The 26,430-nt window shown below is 36.1% G+C and overlaps 1 protein-coding gene across 1 annotated transcript in view; it reads left to right on the top strand.

Moving 5' to 3' along the window:
* Positions 1-26,430, top strand: part of LOC145680212 (17-beta-hydroxysteroid dehydrogenase type 6-like) — an 88,136-nt gene that overhangs the window by 18,031 nt on the left and 43,675 nt on the right. Inside the window, exons 2-3 of the mRNA XM_081750526.1 lie at positions 10,385-10,597; positions 11,342-11,524. Coding sequence (XP_081606652.1) covers positions 10,385-10,597; positions 11,342-11,524 — 396 coding nt within the window. The remainder of the gene's footprint in view (positions 1-10,384; positions 10,598-11,341; positions 11,525-26,430) is intronic.

Genomic DNA, 26,430 nt, shown 5'->3' with positions numbered 1-26,430 from the left:
AGATTGAAATTGCAAGTGCTCATATAGATTGCAAAAGGAAAATCCCCTTTGTGAGAAAACATGTTGAAAAGCCTTCATAGAAAAGTGTCCTCTGTCTATTGAATGAAACAATCGTGATACATGAGCTTCCAGGAATATCATCCTTAATGTCTTGTCCCCAATTCCCCTTGCTGTAAACTGAGGAGTTTTCATTTTTTTTTATTTCTGGCTGCAATGATGACAAACAAAATCAAAGACAGGGAAGATTTTTACAAGGTCAAGAAACCGAACTACCACCACCATCTATTCAATTTGAAAACTGGGTAAGGTCTACACTTGTCTTTATTCTCTGGTGGCGGTATTCTTTTTGCTATATGAACCGAAAACGGCAATTGAAGTATGTCATCTTGCAACTAAAATTTTGTCTTCTCTCTCTCTCTCTCTCTCTCTCTCTCACATACACACAAACATAAAAACACACTTTTACCATTTTACCAATCGCTCGCTTATTATACAGCAGTCATGTTGTAAAATTCACCTCTCCGTTTGGAAGGCGGGCGGACGACAAAGGAAGCGAAGATATTATCGACGAACCCTTCAAATTGTTTGCTTTCAGCAAATTTATGATACTAACAATAAAACTTTAGGTGAAGAGGTTTTACAGGGGGACCTTCGTTTTGTTACGCGGAAATGTTTGATCTGACCAGAGTGCGAAATTGCCCTCTGCTTTCATGTTGAGAGGAGGGGAATACTTCCCTTTCCTAGTGAATAATATTCATTAGGACCTGAATTATCTTCAGAAATTGTTTCTTACAGGCGCATAAAACCTCTCGAACTTGATAAGTGTAAAGAACATTTGGTATAATATTCATGGAACTCCGTTGAAAGCAGAAAATATCATGAGAATGATCAAAATTCGAACATTGAAGAATATAATTAACAGAAAAGAAATAGGATACCCAAACCATATTTTTAAACCTGCTATAAAATGTATATCCTATATTTTTACTAATTCCTTACTCCCATGAAACTATCCTGGGGAGGATATTCTCTCCATTTTTTTCAGACTGAAATCCTTTTATCCCGTACGATCCCCCCCCCCCTGACACAGTACGAAAAAACAAATGTTGTTAAAATCCACACACATGACCCTTCCGGGACTCAACCCGGGACCTTCAAGCCGATGGTCTATCGCCGCAGACCGCTCGGCTTGGTATGAAGATGTACGTTGTATGATTGCGAATAGATCCCGACAATATAAGGAACTTTAATCCAAAATGGCCACCCAAAAATCAACTTTTTTTTGCCATTAGCTAATCTGGGTGTACTGTCATGAGTTTGTTACACAAACGGGGCAAGCACCATATAGTAGCACACACCCCGCGGTTATGGGAACAGATTTGAACCATGGAGGTGAAGACTGGCCCCAAGCATTCTTTCGTCCGATGTGTCGTTCAGCTCCCATTACTATGGCATTTTAAGTAGAGCTTAGTGTGCAGTAACATATAAAATTTCAATCAAATACTTTCCATTACTCAATAAAATTATTTGGTTCCGAGCTTTTTTTTTAAAAAAAAAATAATTGCAACAAATCTATATATGCTAAAATGGAAATAGTTTTTGGATTGTTATGGGTTAACACTGTAAAACCTAAAGGCTGGAATATATGAAATCAAAGTGTACACACATATCTATCTCTCTATTTATCCATATATCTTTCCATATATATATATATATATATATATATATATATATATATATATATATACTATAAAGCAAGTGGGCTGATAGTATACGATAGTGTCGGGGATGATGACACCTTTACATCTAACTGTGCTTGTCGTGTAAACATTATTTAACATTAGTGTCTTCATCTTCGACGTACCTATCAGCAATTTACTGTATATTCGTGTATTGAAACTGGTGAAACAAATTTCAATGTTTTAGAATGTGAAAAAAAGAAGCCGGGGTCGAGGAGCCTCAGACAACTAACAGCAGAGATATATTATCTTGTAAACTATTTGTCCTTGCCTTGTGAGCTTATTTGAATTTATTTTTAAAACCTTTGTTCAACTTTGGCCGAATGGATGATGATGGGAAAATTAGTGGAATGAAGAAAGTGGTAGGATACTAGACAACTTCGAGAAAACACACACATTCGAAAAATGAAATGAAATCTTTGAGTTTTACGTCCCACGCCTATACCGGTTAGGCTAAAGGAGACAGTGATGATGAGTAATGAATGAAATGGTGGAATGAAGAAAGTGGGAGGAAACGGGAGAACCCCGAGAAAACCCCCACACAGTTCACTTGGCGGGGCTGGGATCGAACCCGAGACCCCAAGCACCAGAGATGAAATCTCTACCACTGAGCCACCGCGGTCCCCACACACATTCAATGTTTGTCCACCACAAAGCTCACATGGCACTAACCGAGATCGAACCGACTACCACATACACCAGAGGTGAAGGCTTCACAGTATAGCTACCGTGACATTTCTTGTCTTGTGTGTTCTGGGTAATACTTGTAACTTACAAGGGAAGAGAGGGAGATTATATATCGAAGTGGAAGATGGTTTATATACCAATCGAAAGCACTAATGAAGCCTATTACAAAACTGCAATAAAAATTTTCCGAATGCATATACTATGCGAGTTATATGGATATATAGAGTGTCCAGATAATCCGTTACCACCCCTTGAAATCGCAAACGATAAGACAGATGCAAAAACTGGAAAACATGTGTTTGATCATTTTAAAAGTACAATGTATCAAAGCAAAAATTCTTGTCACAAGGCCACCCGCAGTGTACTGGCGGGGTCCAACTCAAAAATTACAAAAGGTAAGGGGGTCAAGTAGCATATCGTTCGAAACTTCTTTGGAAATGAAAGAAGACGGAACAAGTCTCAATACTCTAAAATTACCTTGTGCAAAATGGCGGCTGGTCAAACTGTCAGCAAAAACGTCATTGTAAAGTCCGTGGCCACCACCAAAAAAATCCTGAAACGGTGAGGCAGATGTCAAAACAGGAAAACACGTGTGTCATCATTTCAAAAGTACAATGATTGGAAGTAAAAATATTTGTCTCAGGGTCCTCCACAATGTCCCAGGCGGGGTCATGTTCAAATTGTTCAAATGGCAAGGGAGGTCAAGTAGCACATCGTTTAAAGCTGTTATTAAATGAAAGCTGATAGAACAAGTATGGACGCTCTACGATAATACTATGCAAACATCTTGCATTTTAGTTGTTCTTTCTGTAACCGGGTTTTAGTTTATTTTCACTTTAATTCTTGTACTCAACGGAAAGAAAGGAAATGCCCCTACTGTGAGATTCTGCTCTTTGAGCCCAATAATATCTAAATAAAGAAAAAAAATAATAAAATAAAAGCAAATTAAGACATAAAGAAAAGAAACGACAACATTTGACATCTTTGAGTATAGAACTGACTAGTTAACATATAATGTACTTCCACGAACATAAATAAGTAGAGGTTGGAGCCATCAGAAGTAAAGACTCTTACCTCTACTTATTTATGTTTATGACTGCACAACAGTGGTACTTATGCTCGTTATCTGTTTTATCAATTATAAAATGATTCAAACGAAAGAATTCCTTGCACCAGGAAGAGTAAATACGTACAAATGTCTCAGAGTGAAAACAAGTGCCGATTGCAAAATGGAAAGTGAACGTGCTCAGAAAATAGAAATGAAGATGTACATTTTGACCGGCCGTCATTTTACACAGGGTAATTTTAGAGGATCGAGACTTGTTCTGTGTTCTTTTATTTCTCAACAGCTTTATTTGACCATATTTGCCATTTGAAAATTTTGAGTAAGACCCCGTCTGGAACTTTGTGGAGGACCCTGGGACAAACATTTTTACTTTCAATCATTGTACTTTTGAAAAGATAACACACATCTTTTTTCTTTTTTGACATCTGTCTTACCGTTTCAGTTTTTTTTCTTTCTTTGGAGGGTGGCCATAGACTCTACAATGACGTGTTTGCTGACAGTTTGACCGGCCGCCATTTTGCACAGGGTAATTTTAGAGAGTTGGGACTTGTTCGTCTTCTTTCATTTCCCAAGACGTTTCGAACGATATACTACTTGACCCCCTTACCTTTTGTAATTTTTGAGTTGGATCCCGCCTGGGACTCTGCGGGTGGCTCTGGGACAACAATGTTTGCTTTGATACATTGTACTTTTATAATGATCAAAAACGTGTTTTCCAGTTTTTGCATCTGTCTCATCGTTTGCGATTTCAAGGGGTGGAAATGGATTTTCTGGACACCCTGTATATTCATATAACTCGCACAGTATATGCATTCGGAAAATTTTTATTACAGTTTTGTAATAGGTGTCATTAGTGCTTTCGATTGGTATATAAACCATCTTCCACTTCGATATATAATCTCCCTCTCTTCACTTGTTAGTTGTATCTTGATTAGCATGGTGCAGCCTGCTACATTTTACTTTCGTTCCCATGGTATGCCGCTATATTTTTACAAGACAAGACGAGACAAAACGAGACAAACAAGACGAGACGAGACGGGACGGGACAGAACATCTCGAGACGAGACACGAGACGGTACGAGTACATTTCTTCGAGACGAGACACGAGACGAGACATGCTTTGCACGAGACGAGACGAGACAGCCTGAAGTCTCGTATCGTCTCGTCTCGTGGCAACACTATTCCTTCTACATCTGATAAAAAATTTAATTAAAAAGACTTGTTTCCACCTTTAATGATGGACTAGTTTTCATATCGAAACTGTGATAACTAACTAAATGGAACAGGTGTTCGCTACTGTTCGAGAATTGAATTCTTGTAATTGACAACAATCAAGTATTTCATGCTAGGATTTGTTTGATCATTTCCTTTAGCACTGTCCATGTAATCTTAAACTAATGCTACCTAAACATGTTTTACGAATGTAGTATTCAATTAGGTCAAGTTAGTAAATTTACCTACCATCATCATGAAGTATGTTTCCAACAAGAAATGTTTATTTTAAATAATATAGTTTATTATTTATAGCGAATTTGCCACGCCGTGCAAAGGTACGTTTTACACACATGGTAGAGCCGGCCCTGATGGAAGCCCAGGGCTAGAAAAAAATAAGTGGCCCCTACAGATTTCACCTAATACATTTCTGTGAACGTATAGCAGGAAAGTTAAGGGAATACACGTAGTTCTACGATATCAACCATGCCATACACTAGATGCACGAGCGGATTAAGGGCGTAACCAATGGAGCTCAGGCTCCGGGGCCCCCAGGCTCAGTCGGTCCCCCAAAATCCCTCTCTTTAATACTAAAATATAGCAATCAACTTATTATTATATCACCGGCTTCGGACGCATGCTAATTTTATTTTCCGCTCGCTATGCTCGCGGTATCGCTAGAGTTGTCTTCTTCCACCAGCGTCTTCATGATACTTATTTTGTGAGGGAGTGAGCTATTTTGGGCCTCTATTACAAACCAAATTATTAGCTTGTAGTGACAATTTCTTTGATATATCTCAGTCATTTCAATGTCGTTTAATGACATAAAGAATCCTTTGCAGAGCAAAAATGTAGGAACAAAACTTTTCTAATAATGTAGCCTTGTACAGCTTTACCTATTTGTATATGATTTTTCTCGTTTTACTCTATTAGTATTTTTGCAGGGACTGTTGACCATTTGGCTTGTTTTTTGGAATTTGTGTGTAACACTGCAGTATATGAACATTTAACTTTTAATAATGAATGTAATTAAACTAATTATTGTAAACTTGGAGCACATTACAATATTACAACATAGTTCTCGGTGTTTCGATAAGTCAACGAGGTTGTGGAAGGCAGCAAAGAAAATTTATGCACTGGAATTTTTTTTTTGTAACTATAGGAGCCCGTTGAAATAGCCGGCTCCAGGGCACCTCTGAAAATGTCCTAAATTAACAACAATTGTAAAGTCTATAACAGTGATTTTCAATCTAATTTCTATCACGAGCCCCATTTTATCACATCCTCTTGCCAGCGATCCCCTTATAATTTCTGGTTTGTAACAAGTTTGTGTTGGGATTTTTAATATACCTATTGCGGAAATCTCATGATATCCATCTATTTCTATAATAGTAGAATCCATTTCTTGTGTATAGTGGTGTCCAGTTCACTCATATTACAAATGTCAAATCCGAACCGTCACACTGTTTCAAAATGGAGGCCGTTTGAAAATTTTGAAACTTCATAACTCCCTTAATTTTGGGTCATATGATCAAAAAATAAAGTGATTTCTAATTTTGATTTTTTAAAAAAAAAAAAACTTGGGCAGTTGTTAAAAAAATATTCAGCATTTTAAATGACTTGATAATGTGCGTGTGCATCATGAAGATTGAACCGGACAACCGGATTTTTAAACAACTCTGTACCTGTTGAAAATGTTTAGTAGACCTATTTTTTGTCGTTCTTAACAGTAAAAATATGCCTATCAGAACAAAATTCAAAATAAATACTTAAAATATATTTTCCGGTATTAAAATCTAATTATATTTCTATCTTCGACTTATCTTCGCGACTCCCCTAAGGGTCATGACCCCCAGGTTGAGAAACGCTGGTCTATCAGAACTCTAAGTACTGCTTGAAAAATTTCCACATAGAATGTGTGTTCAACATAATCTAATGATAAATGAAACCAACTACTGTTACGTTTGCACGATTTGTATTCAGTGAACGCCTGAAGTTCATGTTTTCCCATTCATTATTTCGATTAAACACTGATCTCAAAAGACATAAGCAAAGACATATTGTGTACTTGGAGACTCGTAATGAAAAGAGATGATGTCACCAAAGAATGACGTAAAATGTACTGAACAAACAAACAAACAAACAGAAAGGAAAAGTATTCATAGCATTGTATAGTCATGCTACTTAGTTGCTTTATTTGGATTTGATTCTAGTGTTGTTCTTTCGTAAATGTATTCCTTTGAGGAAGCACAGACGGAGCGTAGTGTAAATATGCTAATCCTTTATACGCTGATAAAAAAAAATGTTAAGAACACGGCAGGAAATTCTACAATATAAACAGTGGTGTTCCGACTATTTCAAGCTATGGGTTATTTCAATTAAAGTGAATTGCACTAATGAACTCATAATTGGCACGTGACGTCAGCGCCATAAAAGGTAATCATGAATACAAATAGTGCTTTTGACTCGTCGATGTGATAAAGACCTTGTGTATTTATATGTGTTAAAAATATAGCTTTTTATCTTAAAAAGACTAATAAACAAATAAAAAGAAAGCAATGACAGAAATGAAATGGAAGATGCAAACACTGCTTAAGAAGACTGGTAGCAATATTTGTTCAGCACATTTTCTTAACTTTCCGTATCCTAAGGCCGGCTGACCATTGACTAGAAGTCAGGATAGCCAGAGCCTTAGCTAGATTTGGCGCCTGGGGCGAAGTAGAATTCGGAGCCAGCTACACTCATCTTACCAAGCTTTTCCTTCTGTCATGTTTTTTTTTTTTTATATATATATATAAGAGAAGCATTTTTTCTTTTTGTTAAGCTACGCTTAATTTCTATCAAGCTGCTTAGACAGACCATTGCAACAACTAAAAGCGATCATTATATATTCTTTTACAAATAAGGGCTGTTTTCAAAAGACTTATTTTGGATTTTTTGGTTAAATTTAACGAAACTACCTTTGGTTCTTAAACAGATCCACTTGGAGAACAGTTATGGAAATGCTTTTAAAATGTTCGAAACAGGTGTTAGCATTCATTTTCAGTAATAATTGTAAACTTTTGAAATTTTATTCTGTATTTGACTACACAAATAGTAATTTCGATTCTTCTACTGTAAAAATATCTTGTGAAATGTAACGGAAATTCAGAAGAAACTTTCTTTCTTCTGAAGTAAAAGTGTCAAAAAAAAAGAAAAAAAAACTAAAAGACAAACGCAAGATTTGGCTGAAGATTGTAGAAAGAACTTACTAATCGTATTGAACTTCGAAACAAAATAAAAATACGTATTCGAAATTTTATTTTTGTTTTGTTTTCTACTATATCTGTCAACAAGGTGTAAAATTCGAATAATTTATGCTTATTACAAACTCTTACTTCAAAACAATGGGTTATGACTGGTTCATAAAAAAAAAATATTCTTCAACTGGTCATTAGTGGCTTAAGGGTCTTCACTACAGCGAAATTAAACTACCGCTAATTTTAGAGTTTTTCTGTAATATCTTCAAAACAAATAAAAAAATATTCGAAAAGCAGAAACGTAGTGAACTAGGCAATATGTTTTTGCATGTGATACCTTTACCACAATTCACCTATCTGTTTTTGGTATGCCGCTATTTACAGAACCCGCAAAAAAAAAAAAAAAAAAAAAAAAAGCTAAGTCTATCTACAGTTACAAATCGAAATCAGATAGCTAGATGAGTTGTAATAATGGTATCACATGCAAAATCGTATTGTCTAGTTCACTACGTTTCTGCTTTCTGAATATTTTTATGTGTTTTGAAGATATTACAGAAAAACTCTAAAATTTGCGGTAGTTTAATTTCGCTGTAGTGAAGACTCTTAAAGCACGCTTTTTAACTGTAGTGCTTGCATTTTACGTTATGTCGTGGATATAAATAAAGCATAAGAAGACGGTTTGTTATCTTAAAGCGTTATAATGTCAGAAGCGCATTACAAACTTCCATATTGTAATTTTGTGTCAATGCTGTGCCACATAAAACGTTGTATATCTCGTTGATAGTCAAATGAACTGTGAAATGGCTAAAGAATTACGGTTGACATTGATATTGTTTCTATTACCAAGAAAAAATATGACTTGTTATGAAATGAAAGAATGCTCTGGGAAATTAATGTTTTGCGCATCTTATCAGCAACCACAGTTAACGTCAAGTCACTGAAGCAGTTTCTGAGTTGTAAGCACAATCAGTCTTCGCTGTAAAAGCTAAATTAAGTCATTATTATTTACGTTTTTGCTTTCGAGCGCCGATAGGACAGAAGCAAGCATGGTGGTTGTGAAACAATCGACTTCCATGTTTCAACTGATTTACACGCATCATGTTCCCTACGTGAACGAAAAAGTGATCTTTCGACGTCTGAACGTCTGCTCGTCGATTTGTCCCGATGTAGCCTGGATGTAAGCCCACACTTTCGTGGAGGCCACACAATTGAACACCGGCGCGCACCCAAAACTTTTTGTTGGGAAATGTCCAAGCTTTGGGGAAGAGGTCTAACACAGTAAAACCTGTCTTCAACGGACCCTTTATTAAACGGAAACTTGTGTTAAACGAATATATTTCACGGCCCCATAAATTTACTGGCAAAATAGTGTTAAATTCCCTTCATTAAATGGAAACTGTGTTACGCGAAGAACAGAAATCAAAATAAGCCTCTTAACAGAAAATTTCAAGTTTCGAAGTGCAGCACTAAGAAAGTTTTTAGACATCCTATGAAAGATTAGATATATTAGATATATTTGTTTTGATTTTAATCTTATTTTTAAAATTAACGTGAACTTTGGAAATTTTAATATCTGACCTTTGTCTTATATTAACTTATTTAATCTTATGTTCAATTATATACTCGTATAATATTGTAATATGGCGCTGTTGTCAAACAACTTACACGTGCTTATGTTTACAAGCATTAATTATGTGTGTCTGATTACGACTTACTACAATGGCAGAGAACAGGGCCACCAGCGAAACTACTACTCATGTGACGACGAAGGACACCAGCGTTACCGCCAGTACAGCCGGATCACCTATGAAACCAGGAGTATCACAGCGATTATTGTGTCTTCAGCTGGTCACCTCCACTCACCTCCACACGGTACTTAACTGTGAAATTGTGATTGAATTTTAATAAAATTCAAACGTTTCTAATTTTGAAAAATGACTAGTTGTGGGAAAAGTAAGAGAAAGAGAAAGGTTTTTAACTGAGATAAAGGAATGAGCACTAACCTGATAATTCCAACGAGGCTGGCGTCGCCCTAGTCATCTGGAATGATGAAGGGTAATGAGGAAGCTAGTCGAGTTTATAAACAAATATGCGTTTACAACAGGTGTCTGAGAATGTACAATCCTGATCAAAGTTTTCTTCCAATGAATTTTCAAGAGTTCATAATTCTGTCGTTGATAATGCAATTTAATAAAAAAAAGAGTTTACACAATTATCTCATGGTCACTTCACATCTAACACACAGCTACTTCACACCACACAAGAGGGAATTTTGTAATAAAATTTGTACTGGAAGAAAACGATTCCCGACTACAATTTGCTCTACCTATACAGCATAAGCAAAGCTTTACAATATATTGATATTTTACAGTGTTGTATTTTGTGTAAGAGCTGTTCATAACACTAAAAGTATTTATTTATTTATTTATTTATTCTTTTAGGATGTGACTCTGGGTTTGGTAAGGAGCTCGCAATCCGTTTGGACGCTCTTGGAGTGAAGGTGTACGCAGGGTGTCTCTTTCCAGAGGGCGAAGGAGCAAGGGACTTACAGAAACAATGTTCAGAGAATCTCGTTGTTCTTCAGTTGGATGTAACCAAAGACTCAGATGTACAGGAAGCTGCCAAATACGTACGATCTTCACTTGAAAATAGAGGTAATTTTCACAAGGACAATTTGAGTTCATGAGAAAGTGCTATTATCACGACAATATATACAGGGTGTTTAATTTCAAAGCGAATCCAGTTTTTCGTAAATAAATTATTCACTATTGCAACAGAAATTTCCAACAGATTTACCTTGCTTCGTGCGAAACATGATGATTTAAATTCAAATAACTCATTATTCGAATGTTCAAATAATCGATTACTCGAATATTCCTAACTCGGATAACGAATAATTATTCGAACAACTTGTTCGAACAGTGAAAAATTATTCAAATTCGAATATTGAAAACGAATACTCGGATACTCGAATAACAGAAGTGAATGTATTCGTATATTTTTAACAGCATTAGTGGCCACCAGACGAATTTAAACAAAACTGAACTCGACGTACCATATTTCGGAAGGTAGTTGCTAGTGCATCCACTGCCAGTGGTCAGTCACTAGTTTCACTAACGATTTTTTTTTTTTTTTTGTTAATGTCCAATTCGTGAACTTATTCGGTGCATGTCTATCTCAAAACTTATCAAAGAACATATGTTGACTTACATTTGTTTCAAGTCTCAGGTCTTTATCATTTTTAGATCAAAAGGTATACGCAATCAAACTTTGGAATGCGCAACTTTACTCACACACTGTATATAAAGATTCAACTTGTATGTGATATAAGACAAAACTTTGGTAACAATATAAAGCAAAAATGAGTCTGTAATTTAAATGATCGTTTTATTTCCTAGTTCTGTGGGGAGTAGTGAACAATGCTGGAGTGGCCGCAGTGACTGAAGTCGAATGGTGTCCAGTGGAAGTCTTCCGACATATCCTGGATGTAAACGCCCTGGGACCTATTCGAGTGACCAAAGCTTTTCTTCCTCTTCTCAGAGAAGCCTCTGGTCGAGTAGTGATCGTTGCCAGCTTGGCAGGTATGTAACTGTTATTAAAATCAAACTCGTCACCTATATTGTTTATTTGTGTTACTTGGAAAAATGAAATGAAATTTTTGAGTTTTACGTCCCACAGTATGCCGGCTAGGCTAAATGAGACGGTGATGATGAGTAATGAATGAAAATGGTGGAATGAAGAAAGTGGGAGGAAACGGGAGAACCCCGAGAAAACCCACGCACACGGTGTTTGTCCACCACAAAGTTCACTTGGCGGGGGCTGGGATCGGTGTTACTTGGAGTTTTGTGTTAATGTTATGTAGTGTTTCCCCCTCTCTCCGTTTTAAACACAATGGGCCTTTTGCAGAGTCGTTCTGGGTCGTGATTAGTGGCATACTAAAGAGTTCGACTATCATAGATTTCCTGCAGTAGTCAGGCCTTTAGTGTGACGCTAATCATACGTCAAAGCGACTCTGCATAAGGCGGAATATTACTGATCTTCATGCTTATTTGGTTAAGGGAATACAATTGATGTGGATGTCATTACTTTAAGTTGAAGATCAGAAATTCGGTTTATATACTCTTATATAAATATGAGAACACATAATTCATTGTTTACAGAAATTCCGATCCTAAGAGAGAAAACTGGGGTTGATTCTATCCAGAAAAGACCAAACTTCCCTCTTTTTTTTAAAGAAAATGTCCAATATGAGGGTTCGCTTTAAGAGGCCCCATCACGGCGAAATTAAAATACCGTTAATTTTACAGTAACCACGTGATATCCTCAAATAGATAAAATATAATCGAAATGTGGAAGAACAAGAGCGCTCTAGACAATATTATTTAGCATGAGGTACCGTTATCACGAGCCACCTAGTAGCTTTCTGTTTGCAGCCATTTAGAAACGTGAAAATAAATCCTGATTTTCTAAATGGCTGGAAATCGAAAGCAGATAAGTGAGTCATGGTAACGGTATCACATGTAAAATAATATTGTCTAGGGCACTCTTGTACCACATTTCGATTATATTTTATCTATTTGAAAATATCACATAATTACTGTAAAATTAACGGTATTTTAATTTCGCCGTGATGAAACCTCTTAAGTTGGATACGTGAATTTTGATTTATAAATTGAACTAAAAAATACGAGAATACATGTTTCAACGTTTTTGAAAATTCTGCTCTTAAGAGGGAAATAGGGAATATTTCTATAATATTGAAATTTCCCCTTATTTGTTCACAAAGTGTCATGTGTAAAGATTTGCTTAAGTTAAAGACGGAAATTCGGTATATGAATTCTTAAGTAAAAATACTAGAACACTCTTAAACACAAATAATGGCACATGTGTTTCAGGATTTTGGAAAATTTCGCTCCTTGGAAGGAAAAGGAGATCATTACTATAACATCCAAATTTCTGTTTATTTATTAAGAAAAGAAAGTGCCCTTTTCAAGATATGCTTAGGTTAGAGATGTGAAAATCGCTTTTATTATCTTAAATAAAAAATAATTAAATACGTATTGCTGCTTCTGCGAAAATTCTGCTTCTGAAGAGTGTAAGGGAGCAATTTCTATAATACTAAGATTTCCCATTATTAATTTTAAAAAAAAGTGCTTAATATAAGAATTCGCTACAGTTGGAGGTGTGAACTCGTTGCATAAACTCTTAATCGAAAATAAAGATAACACGTATTTCAGTGTTTTCGAAAATTTCGCTTGTGGAAGGAGGAAGGGGTCAATATGTATGATTCAATGGAAGAATAAAAGCGATTCACTGAAAATTCAGTTTATGTTAATAGATGTAGAAACGCAAGACTTGAACAGAAAAATCCTTTTATTACGAGAGCAATGAGTAAGAAAGGATTTTTTTCTTTTTGATATAATGGAAGTAAAGGTGAAAAGATGATTCAAATATTTAGCCCAGAATACTGCATTAAATATTTTTCAAAAGCTAACAAATTTTTCTTTTGCGTTTTTCGTAAGTGAAAAGTGATCATGAAATATAATTTACCTCAGTAATACATAATGTTATTCTACACCCGAAAATACGAATCGGAAGAATTTTCAGTGTTGCCACCCACATAAATTACAGTGTGACCAGAATTTGAATTACCCAAAAATCTAGGTTAAGGTAGCGACTAGAAAAATGAACTCAACGGCAATTGATGACTTATCATGCTGTCTGTGTTTCTGTTAATTACTTTTTAAATAATATTTGTATTTATTTTGTAATAAAGAGTACAAAATAAATATTTTTTAATAAACAGTATAATTAAAAATACAAATATTATTATAAAGCAAGATAAATCTAAATCATGATTAGCAAAATTTCACTATCATGTTGCATATGGCACCACAGAATATCATAATCTTTAGCAAACATAAAGGATATTTCAAAGTTAATCGAATTGTATAGCTGATAATCCTTATCTGAGGACACAGGATATCCTGTGGTTCGTATCTTAAAATAACGCCCAGCTGATGTAAGCCTTGTTGATGGAAAACACGCTGCCTATAATTTAAACGAATTTAAAGATAGAAGATCCTCTTTCTTTTGAAGACTTTAGATCCAGAGATGGATTAGCCTGCAGGATAACCGCAAAAATATCAGTGATGCTATCTCCTTTATGGGACTCCCCAAACTATTTAACAACGAAAACAAAATGAATATATTCTCTTAAAATATTTATGCTATTTTTTTTTCTTGAATAATACACGAAAAACCGTGGACATAATGTTGTTTGCCACTAATTTACTTGGCCGGAGGGAACGAGCCAGAAACAACACGTACAAGAGATAAACACTCTACTACTGGGCCGCCGTGCTGTCTGTAAACATCACTATGTGTGCAGTTTCAAAGACTACTGTGTATAGCCTTACCCCTCTCATGATTGATAGATAGTACCGGTTTCTGGTTTAAGAAAAAAAAATGGTACTACCTACTCGGGAAGTCCTTTAGTAATACTGTCAAAATCGTATTTAAAATATTCAGAGATAACTGAAATGGCAGATTTTACTTGGATATTGCTTTAAAGTTAGCATTAAGCAAAATCCTCATTCGACACTTCGTAAGTAAATAAAGGGAAATTTCGTTATTATAGAAATGGTCTCTTTTTCCCTACTTAGGAGCAGAATTATCGAAAACACTGAAACATATATCCCCTTATTCTTACTTAAGAGTTCATATACCGAATTTCACATCTTCAACTTAAATGGATCCTCAAACCACAAACTCTCATGGACTGGTAGCGAACGATGGATTACTCGCAACCATGGGCGGCGATTAGGGGGGCAAGAGGGAGCACTTGCCCCCCCCCCCCACTTTTTTGAAGTGACGTCCTAATTTATATAATTTTATTTGCAAATGTAAACAGACTGTCCATACAATTTGGAGAAAAGATCTCTGACTTTTCCCTGACTTTCCTTGACGAAAGTTGCAGATTTCCCTGACCCCTGAATAACTTTAAAATATCGAAAAAAGAAAGAAACCCCAGCCTCCACACTCCCCATAGTTGACCTTGTTCTATTCCTCGTTTGTTTCTTTCTTTTTCAATTTTCTTTCAAAAGGAATGTAAATTTACCAATATGTGCATTAGGCCGTTATTGATTAGGCCAACATATTACACAAAATGTAGTTACAAACAAAAGTGTGCAGTACTTAAGATATGAAAAAAATACATATTATATGCTTACACATTATAATACCAATTACATAGCATTATAATATTGCCTATAGTAATAAACAGTTCATACATGAATTTACTGACTATTAAAAACACACAGACACACACACATTATGTAACACATACTTTTGCTGGTGCAGTTGTTAAATGCAACAAATTTAGACATTTGTTTTCATCCTTTCTCGCATAGTTTTCTTCTCATTGATCTGAATATCTTTCTTGTTGTCTCCGCAGTTTAATTTTCTTTTCTTCTTCCTCCAGCTCCTTTAGTTGTTGCTGAATCTTCCGTTTCTCTCTCCTCTTCTCGTCTCCAGCATTTATTTCTCTTTTCTTTTCCAAATACACCTGATATTGTCTCATTGAACCTCTCACTGAATTTACCATACTTCTTGTAATTATTAATCCTGATGATCCACCTATTCTCATCACAGAATCATATATAACCCGTTGAGCCACCAGAGATACTAGCCTTCTTGTAAGTTGTCAACAATGAAAAGTTTATTTATTGTGAAACCACTTTCAAAAAATGCGTTTCCGTGAAAGAAGATAAAACATATTTCATAACTGACCATAAGTCAACGAAGCTCTTCCCATTTCCTAAGACTAAGTAAAAAACTCATCAAGTCCAATACCATCTCTATCATTGGCTATGAATTCATTCGAGTGTTCCTTAAATTCTTCAGTTTGAGCTTTCACTGTGAGCTGAAGATACTATTTCTTTGCGTTCTCAGCCACTTGTCCAGATATCCTCGTGGCACCATGCAATTCTTCTAGAACGGCGTCTACCCTTTTGAGCAAATATGCCAGGATGTACTTAGATGTGTTTTTCGCAGAAAATTAGTTTCAACGACTATATCAGAGAACACTTACTCCCTCAATATCATCACTGAGAACACCACATTTTGCATCCAGTAACAGTAAAGAAATCAACAATATTTCATAAATTCAATAATTGAACAATGGACCTAAATCGATTTTCTCCTGACTTTCCCTGACCAATCTGCCATTTTCCTGACTTCACCTGATACATTTTTACTTCCCTGACCTTTCACTGACTTGCACTTATTTTCCAGAATGTGGACACCCTGGTAAAGGTTTTGTATGTATTACTGTTTCATAGAAAAAAAATTGTGCATTATGATATTTTCCGTTGCGTGAGTACATATTGGTTATTTGTCTTCCCATAGAGTTAAGAAAGCTACAGGAATTGCGTTTTAATTGCAATTCAAAGCAATTAATATTGCAATTGCATATTTCTTTAAATGTCATAGCATATGCTTGCAGTACTTACTGTATTTCATTTCCTAAGACTAAAAACATTCATTTAATGGCATGTGTAGAATTAAAAGTATAAATTGTTCATTAATTCCCAGTTTCAATATAACTTGTGCAAAACAAGCGTCATTATTCATTACTATTATGATTAATATTATCCCTTCTATTTATTTATTTTGCAAATTTATTAAATAATCTGATCACACAATTTTCCAGACAGAATTTTAAGATGTTCATGAGCAAGAACTCAAATCTCTTCTTACACTTTCGTTGTTTTAGAGTATAAAGGGATAGTACCTACCTGTATTGCTCTTATGAATTTACTTAATAAAATAGAAATACAATATACTGCATTTTAAGTGAAAAACATAGTATCCTATTAGTTATACAACCTTTCATCAAACAGTGTTAGAAACAATCAGGAAATCTAACATTGATATACAATTGTTCAGATCATGTCTTCCCCCCACTTCTAACGTCCAACCTCCGCAACTGCTCGCAACAGAGATAAACTCTCTACCACTGGTCCACCATGCTCCGCAATAATAGTTTAAAGAACCCCTTCATACTACACTAGACTCTTACCAATCCGTCCTCTCAGTAATCCGGTCCCAACATCTGGCGTCTGCCACATAACGTTGTAACAATCTATCAACGACTGTGTTTGTTTATATTGTAGCTTGCATCCAGCTTGATGGGAAAGCGTGCAAGCATGCCGCAAGCTGGATTCCAGTAACGATGTTACACGGTGGCAACCTTGCATTCAGCGTTCCATTCAAGCTAGACGCAAGCGTTTTACGCTGACGGCAAGTCAATAGCCAATGAACGGCTAGTGATGCTATGACGCTCTAGGAAGGGTGTATAGCATTGCCTGCAAGTACAACGAAAGGCAGATTGTGTGAAAGCATACGTTTCAAGTGCAAGCTTAGAAAGTCAAAAGCCAAACACGCGCCAACTTGCCGAAAGCTTTCTTGCTACTAGAGTCTGAATCAATAATAATAATAATAATAATAATAATAATAATAATAATAATAATAATGGCTTGAAGTTGAATAAATAAGTACATGTATTATTTTAAAGAACTAACATGAACGTATCGAGAACAGCCTGTAGTAAATCTAAATAAAAATAACCTTAGGCCGTTTATTGTATCATGAACCACAGATTGAGTATTATCAAATCTTGAAATGAAATGAATCTTTGTTTTACGTCCCACGATTACCCCGGCTGGACTAAAGGAGACGATATGATGAGAAATGAAGAAAGTGGGAGGAAACGGGAGAACCCCGAGGAAACCCATGTACATGGTGTTTGTCCACTACAAGGTTCACTTGGCGCGAGCTAGGATCGAACCAGGGACCCCATGCACCAGAGGTGAGCGCTCAACCACAGAGCCACCGCAGCCCCTTCTCAACTCTTGATGTGCTGATTGTGTACTACCCCATTTTCTTCTATTCTGTTCCTTATATTTTGATTTCACATTGAAAAAAATCTTTTGCTCATTATTCAAAGTGGAATTCTGGTTACAGAACTACTTACATAAATAATAGAACGTATTTGTTCTTTTTTCGACTATTTACGTATTGTATTTGCAGCAGCTTCTTTTCTTTGTGTGTCAACAAATACGTGTTAAACATATTATCAAAATCATTTATTATTTGTTGTTATCAAATTGCTGTTTCTACACACACAGAATATATGTATTCAAGGGCATTCAAAAATAGATTTGTCAATGAATTTATATTCTTAGTACTACAGCTGGAAATAATGTCCTTCATACACCATCAATTTTGAGTTGTGACTCTTACTTAGCTTGCGTCAATTATTATCTATGAATTGCAAAAACAAATTGGGAAACAATTATTTGCATTTAGATTCATTTACATGCTCCTACATTACTCATATATACTCCTCAGTGTTATGCAGTAAACATTTTCTCAAACACTAATTCCACAGCTTTTTAAAAGAAACGAATACTATCAAACAAACTTTTTAATTTTAAATTGAGTCCTTGAACATTGCTAACAGGTAGAAATGTGACATTATCATGAGCGCATTCTCGAAACACACTGCTGTTCTTGAAAATTGCAACACCAGAAAAAAATATAGGGTGCTACAAAAAGAACTTTAAAGGTTTCTAAATTCATAAAAAAAAAAAAAAAAAAATATGAAGACTACGTGAAGAGCTGGCTTTGTTATCATTCTTGTAGCAAAATAGATCAAGTTTTGACTCACGTAGTACATAATACCGAATAGCAGCAACCGCAACCGCTAGCGACACTTGTAACAAAGATGATTGCCTTCACTGGTATCGAGCGCGTGTTATGTATTTCAGTTTGAAGAGTCAAAGTCTTGGAAAACTTTCCAATCGAATTCTCGTACCGAGTATAGCATTGGTCCTCCTAGTAGACCTAACATTTATGAGTGGCGTAGTGTTCCATGAACTTCTCGCTAAGTCAGAGCAACAATCTATGCCGCAGTTGAAGTCAATCCTGACATGCTGCAGAGGGTTTGGCTCTGCAAAATTACCAACAGAAGTCATATGGGGCCTTAAGCAGAGTCATTATGACGCGTGATTAGTCTCATACTAAAGAGTTCGACCAACTATATTTCCTGCAGTAGTCAGGTTTTTTGTATAACGTTAATCATACGTCAAAACGACTCTGCATAAGACGGATTGAATCTAACTAACTATAAGGTAAATATAGGGCGACCATACGTCCCTTTTGACCGGAACAGTCCCGTTTTCGGGGCGTGTCCCGGCCGTCCTGTCATTAGATGGAAAAAAAGTAGTATTTGTCCCGTTTTATACAAGTGAAAGAAGTAAATAACAAACCCAGACTTTACGGGCATGGTGTGAGATGCTTGTAGCTTGGCACCTGGCGGGCGAGGGTATTGGTTGGGTGTTGCCAACACTGAAAATGTCAGAAAACGCAAGGAAGTGTTCGCTGTCTACATTTTTTTTATCGTGTGCGTTCCGAGCAGTCTGTTGTGCAATTTAAGTGCGGAAAGAGGAATCTTGTATTTGTTTCCAGAACGTGTAGACGAAGGGCAACACTCGGATATTTCAAATTGATGATCCTTAGCCATGGCTATTCGAAGACTCTGATAAATAATTTATGCTTAGTACACTCGGAATTAATTGACTCATCCTCCCCCCCCCCCATAATGAGCACCTTTATGAGATGGCAACATTTGACCTCCCAAGTTAGTATACCTGACTGATTGAATGCAATAGAGACTTCAAGCAAGTACGATTGGAGTAATTTATGTATTCAATTAATTATCCGTCTTAAGAACTCTTAAGTTTATACCTTCGTCACACGATACAAAATGTTTCAATAACTGCCATTTGCAAGCACCGTTCGACACAGAAAGTTTTAAAAGAAGTGGGGAACTACTACTACGGGAAAAACTACTCTATGGTACAAAATAGACGATTATGTTACAATAATGTAAAATGAATTTTAAACTGCAAATTTGTATCTGCTTCCCAGGTTTTGGTAATTTATTATATAGTTTTATTCCTATGTGGTGTTACGAGTTTTGAGTTTTTGTTAGCCGGAAATCTTGCATACGAATGTGATTTATGGTTTTACTGTTGTGTTGGTTTACACTCTGACTTTAGTGAAAAATTTCGTTTGCACTAAATACGTTTCTAGATATATATGAGCAGTGGCGAAGGGTGGTAAGAGGCCCTGAGGCCCGGCCTACCCATTTACTTTCAGAAATTATAATTTATAATTAATTTATTTTCCTTCACAGAACGCATGATATTTTTTAAGTTGAAAAAAAAATTGTTCGATAAAAAAATCATGGTTGGCACCACTGCTGGGAGGCTCACCGAGCAGTGTCTCAGGCGGCAGTAGAACTACCGCCAAGCTACTCAGAAAATCCCGCGAGAGAACGTGTTGGAAATGACGTTTTCTTCACCAGCGTATAACCTGCGAAAGAGACCGGCTTCAGCGCTTATCGACTTTCGTTTCTACCTACTAGTTTCTCTCGAGACCTTCGATTTCGATTCGATATATCAAACAAATAAAGAGCAAGATAACGTGGGCTCCATTCCGTTCCAACTTTCCTTAATTTTGCGGACTCTAACGCAACGCAAAAACTGGAACAAAAAATTCTAAAGGCGCTACGCCTATTATCGCAAACTAATGCCCCTTTATTCCGTTGCGTTGGCGCAAACCTGTACGAAATCAGACTCATTGAGTTCATTAGAAAGCATGGGCGGCGATTAGGGGGGGCAAAGGGGGGCAGTTGCCCCCCCACTTTTTTGAAGTAGCCCATTAATGTATATAGTTTCATTTGGAAATGTAAAGTTTTTGTGTGTATTACTGGTCCATAGAAAAAAAAATGGTGCCATATAATGCTTGTCTTTGCATGAATAAGTATTGATTATCTTCCCGTGGAGCACAACAGTTGCAGCATAGTTTTCACTACTTCTTACAAGGGCTCGATATATTAGTCAGCCACTTTGAAACAAATTGAGAGAATATTTCGAAAAAAAAAATCTTTCACAAGTTATGCTTTAATTGCAAAAAAAAAAAAAAAAAAAAAAATCGACAGTTTCTAAAATATCTTCTTTTGTTCCTAATACTAAGGATTATTGATTAAAAGGAGCAGTGTGCGAATTGAAAAATTTTCCCAGGGGGGGATGAATTTCACCCATATGCGCACCCAGTCCTCCCCCATATATATATATATATATATATATATATATATATATATATATATATATATATATATATATATATATATATATATATATATATACTATATATATATACACTAACAAGTACAAAACAGTTGAGATGTGAGATCTTTCATAAATTTTCACTCAAGTAATATTTAGGTTAGCTACGCAAAGTAGACCTACTTATCTTTATGTCCACTTAAAAATACTCCAGAGGGGGAAAAAGTTATCCCTGCCAGGGATAAAATTTTCCTTCTCCAGGGTGGGAAAGATTTTTGTCAGGGGGGGAAATCCCTGGCATCCCCCCCGCCAATTCGCACCCTGAAAAGGAGAGTAATAAGAAACAACTTCTACCTTTTCCATTATTTTGCAGTGTAATATACGAGTTAAGTGTTGTGTTTAGGGGTGTACGAGAGCATATACAATTAAATTTAGTGAATTCAACATAATTCTGTGTTTTAGGATTATTTTGTATAACTGGAGTGTGGAGTGATGCTAAGTACGAGGGTCATTTAACTCGAAGTGGCAACATAGTTGTGAAATGGAATGCAGTGAATCACTCACCTCAAGAAGCTTACAGTCCTTCGATGTAATCTCCACCAGCCTGTTGAACCCTTCGCCAGATGTCTGGTAACCGTTGAATACCTATCAAAAGCCCCACTTTGTGAGAAGGTGTTGACAGTGCGCCATAAGGCACGAACAACGCTGGGAATGTCTCTGAAACGTTTGCCCCTGAGAAATTCTTTCATTTTTGTGGAGTCTCAGAGACTCATATCCGGGGAATATGGCGGGTGCTCCACTACCTCCTAACCCCATCGTCGTAACAGAGTCTGTACTGGATTGGTTGTATGCCTTCGCATATGCCCTCCACCGTGCATTTTGTCTGTTGACTGTCGTCCCGCCTGAAATGCTGCAACCCATCTGGCCACTATCCGATACGGTAGAGCATCTTCACTATAGGCCTGTACTAATGCTCTGTGAATCGTCCTAGCATTTCGCCCTCGTACCACCTGGAATTTCATAAACACACACTGTTCTGCAAGCGTGAACATTGCGTTACGGCGGTATTTCACACAACAATCACTTTAACAATGTCTACTAGCCACACACATCGTAATATGGTACCGTAATAGCGTTGAATTGACTCGTACACATCAACGGAACACACTATGTTCGTCATTTGTCTCCTGCCCACATGACACTCCAATCGTAGCAGTGTTGCCAGTTCGAGTTAAATGACCCTCGTATTATGTTTTGATGTGTTACAAGAAGGTGAAGACTGCACCTAATGACAACGAATATGTTTCTGGAAGCTGCAGAGGCAAATATTTCTTTAAATGTTGTAGTATATGCTTGTGGTATTTACTGTCTTTCATTTTCTAAGAGTAATAACCTGTGTGGAATTAAAAATTAAGTTGTTCATTTATCCACAGTATCAATATAACATTTGCAAAACAATCCTCATTATTCTTTACTATGATTAATATTATTATTTCTATTTATTTGTTTTGCATTTGTTATTAAATAATCTGATCACACAATTTTCCAGACTAAATTTTAGGATGTTCATGAGCAAGGAATAAAATCTCTTGTTACATTTTTGTTGTTTAAGAGTACAAAGGGCTAGTACCTACTTGCGTTGCTCTCGTCAATTTAGTTAATACAATATGAAATACGATATACGGTATTTTAACAGAAAAAAATAGTATCCTATTAGTTATGCAACATTTCAAATTGTGTTGTCATTAGGTCTAACACTTTCAATAGTCAAAGTGTTAGAAACAACAAGGGAATTAAGATTTATATAGAAATATTCGGATCATGTCTTGCCCCCCCACTTTTAAAGTCCAATCGCCGCCACTGTTAGAAAGAGTGTATGTTTTTGAGATATTGTAATTTTTTTTTCTTACATTTGCAAAAGTGAATGAGAGAAAATGTTAGTAAGTGGAGAATATGAATATACGTAATATACTGTAATTCCTATTTAAAAACCTTCTATGCCAGTGTTTGAAAATTAATGTGTTATTAACGAACGAAGACTAACGCCTGTGTTGAAAATAGAACAAACAGAGGGCAAGAGAGTTCTGCATGCATTGGTACAAATATATATACACAAAATATCTTGACTGAATGCTTGTCATGTGTTTTGAACAATATAATTAAAGACAAAATTTTACAAGCAGAGTTTGTTTCAGTACATGTAGACTAAACAACATATGTTTCTTGTGAAGCGCAGACAATGTGATAGTCCATCGTCCCCACCCGATCACGCCAATTAAAACAAATTGCATTATGGCGAATTAAGATCATCTATGAGTCACATACGTCAATTTCAGTTTGAAAATTGAGATCCGGATCGAATAAGTCATGCCTATGAACTACAATTGCATTAAATTTATGTGAATTCGTCTTCTTGTATTTCTGTAGTAAAATATTTATGTCTAATCTGTTTCATTTTACTATTATTATTATTATTATTATTATTATTATTATTATTATTATTATTATTATTATTATTATTATTATTATTATTATCGTTATTATTATTAGTAGTAGTAGAACCTTGGGCCTACCCTCTTGAAACTATCACCCTTCGCCACTGTATATGAGTGTATCTGTTTCCAGAATATAGGCCCTATATACACACACAATTGTTTACTACTACTTTTTTTTACTTGTCCTGTTTTCAGCTGTTAAAATTATAGTCACCATAGATAAACAAAAAAAAGTGATCTAGTTTGCTAAAATGACACTAAAACCATCTCTGTAAGTTGTTTGAATAAATTTAGGAAGTTGGAAAGTACTTTTTGAAACACCCTGTATATTTCGAGTCAAGAAAGCGTCCAAACTCAGAGGACATAACGTCAAAAACTATAGCACTATTAGTAGGTTGGTGCATGCCTTTGGCGCTGTGCTTTGAGTAGTTTATGCAGCACTCAGTGGAAAGTGGACAAACGAACAGAATGTGTGCGGACAAATGTCTCTATATACCATGGACTTCAAAGAACGCAACATAAACTACGTTTGATAGAAGATACATAATCGGCCTACATGAAGATGGCTTCTCGTAACGCAAAATAGGCTATGCGTATGTGAACGCAGCAACAAACGGGCAGCAAATCGCGCAGTAAAACCACATTACGAGATGACAAACAACTTGTCCACATGGCCATGACAGATCGTGCAATATCGTTCACAGTTCAACGTTATCTGCTGAATATTGGACTTGCGGCATATAGATATGCTGTTGGATCGGCCTTCATTGACCCAAAACTACAAACGCCTTACACTACACTGGACGCGTGAACACTCTCGCTGGAATCCTGAGACAGACAGTTGTTTTTTCGGTTGAGTCTTACTTCAATCTGTTTTACGCTAATATACGCATACGCATCAGATGCTACCCCGGTGAGCCAAGTGTAGTGTAATTTCCATTCTTATGATTTTTAAAAAAATAATTTCATATAAGTTAACTAACTAACTAACTAACTCTATGGCCTATGGAACCCGGAGGTTCAATGCCGCGTTCACAAAAGCTCTCCACTGACTTCTATCCTTAGCTAACTGCATCCAGTTTCTACTCTGTATTCCAATCTCTGCGAGATCCATCTTAATATTGTCCTCCCATCTGCGCCTAGGTCTTCCTAATGGTCGTTTTCCGATTGGTCTTCCAGTCAAGACTTTGAAAGCGTCTCTACTTTCTTCCATTCTAGCTACATGACCCGCCCATCTAAGCCTCCTAGACTTGATGACCCTAACAATGTTGGGTAAACCATATAAATTATGTAGTTCGTCGTTATAAAGTTTCCGCCATTCCCCATTCCCGTTCCTCTTGGGTCCGAATATTCGTCTCAGGATCTTGTTCTCAAATACTTTCAGTCTATGTTCTTCCCTCAGAGTAAGTGACCATGTTTCGCAGCCGTACAGAACTACAGGCATTATTATCGTTTTGTATATTTTAAGTTTTAAATTCCTCGACAGAATTCGCGACGACAAGAGATTTTGAACCGAATAGTAACACGAATTCCCTGCTTTTAGTCGACATTTAATTTCTCCGTGAATATGATTTTCCTCTGTTAATATTGATCCTAGATATTTGAAAGTATCTACTTTATCAAAAGTATTATTTAGTATGTTAACGCATTCATAATTTGCTGTATTCCGGTCCCGACGCACTTCCATGTATTTAGTTTTCTCTGCATTTACTTCTAAACCCATGTCCCTGCAAGCGTTTAATAAGATCTCTGCATTTCTTTCTATTGTTCTCCTATCATCTCCTATTAAATTTACATCATCAGCATATGCCATAACCTGGTGAATACCGTTCAACTGTAAGCCCTGGTTGCTATCTTTGATTTTCCTTATAGCGTATTCCAAAACGAAGTTAAATAATAATGGCGACAACGCATCTCCTTGTTTCAGGCCATTTTCGACGTGAAAGCTCGTGGACAAAAATTTTCCTACCCGGACTTTACTTTGGGATTCATTTAAACATATCTTAATTAATCTAATTAGCTTTCTCGGTATTCCAAGTTCTGCAAGAACTTTGTATAATGTTTCTCTCCTAACCGAGTCGTATGCCTTTCTAAAATCAATAAATAGTTGATGTACCGGAGTATTGTATTCCCACTTTTTTTCGAGTATTTGGCGAATGGTAAATATTTGGTCGATAGTTGATCGATTTCGTCTAAATCCGCACTGATAATCTCCAATAATTTCATCTGCGTATGGGGTCAGTCTTGCTAACAGAATATTTGAAAGGATTTTATAGAATGTTGACAGAAGAGAAATGCCTCGATAATTATTACAGTCAGTTTTGTCGCCTTTCTTGTGGATTGGAACAATGATTGATTCTTTCTACTCTTGTGGCAATTCTCCCTTGTTCCAGATAAGGAGAATGAGTTTGTGTATCTTGTTCCACAATTTTTTTTCCTCCAGCTAAAATTAACTCAGCCGGAATTTCATCTACACCCGGAGATTTGTGTTTCTTTAATTTCTTTATAGCGGTTTCTACTTTTATTCGGTTGGGTTCTGGAATATACGGTTCTGAGGTGCGTATCTCCTTTTCTCCACGAACACTAGTTTTTGGTTGCGTGTTAAGCAAATCGTCAAAGAAATCTTTCCATCTATTTAAGATGCTATCCGTGTCAGTGAGAACTGTACCGTCAGATTTATTTAATATATAAGCACGAGGTTGATAGCCTTTCTCAAATTCGTTGATTCCCTTATACATGTCCCGGATGTTTTTATTTTTACTATTATCTTCAAGTTCCTTAATTTTAGCTTTCAGG

This window comes from Thermobia domestica, chromosome 3, assembly GCF_964235325.1.
Source record: "Thermobia domestica chromosome 3, izTheDome1.hap1.1, whole genome shotgun sequence".
In the NCBI taxonomy this organism is placed as follows: domain Eukaryota; kingdom Metazoa; phylum Arthropoda; class Insecta; order Zygentoma; family Lepismatidae; genus Thermobia; species Thermobia domestica.
This window is presented reverse-complemented; position numbering and strand designations above follow the sequence as displayed.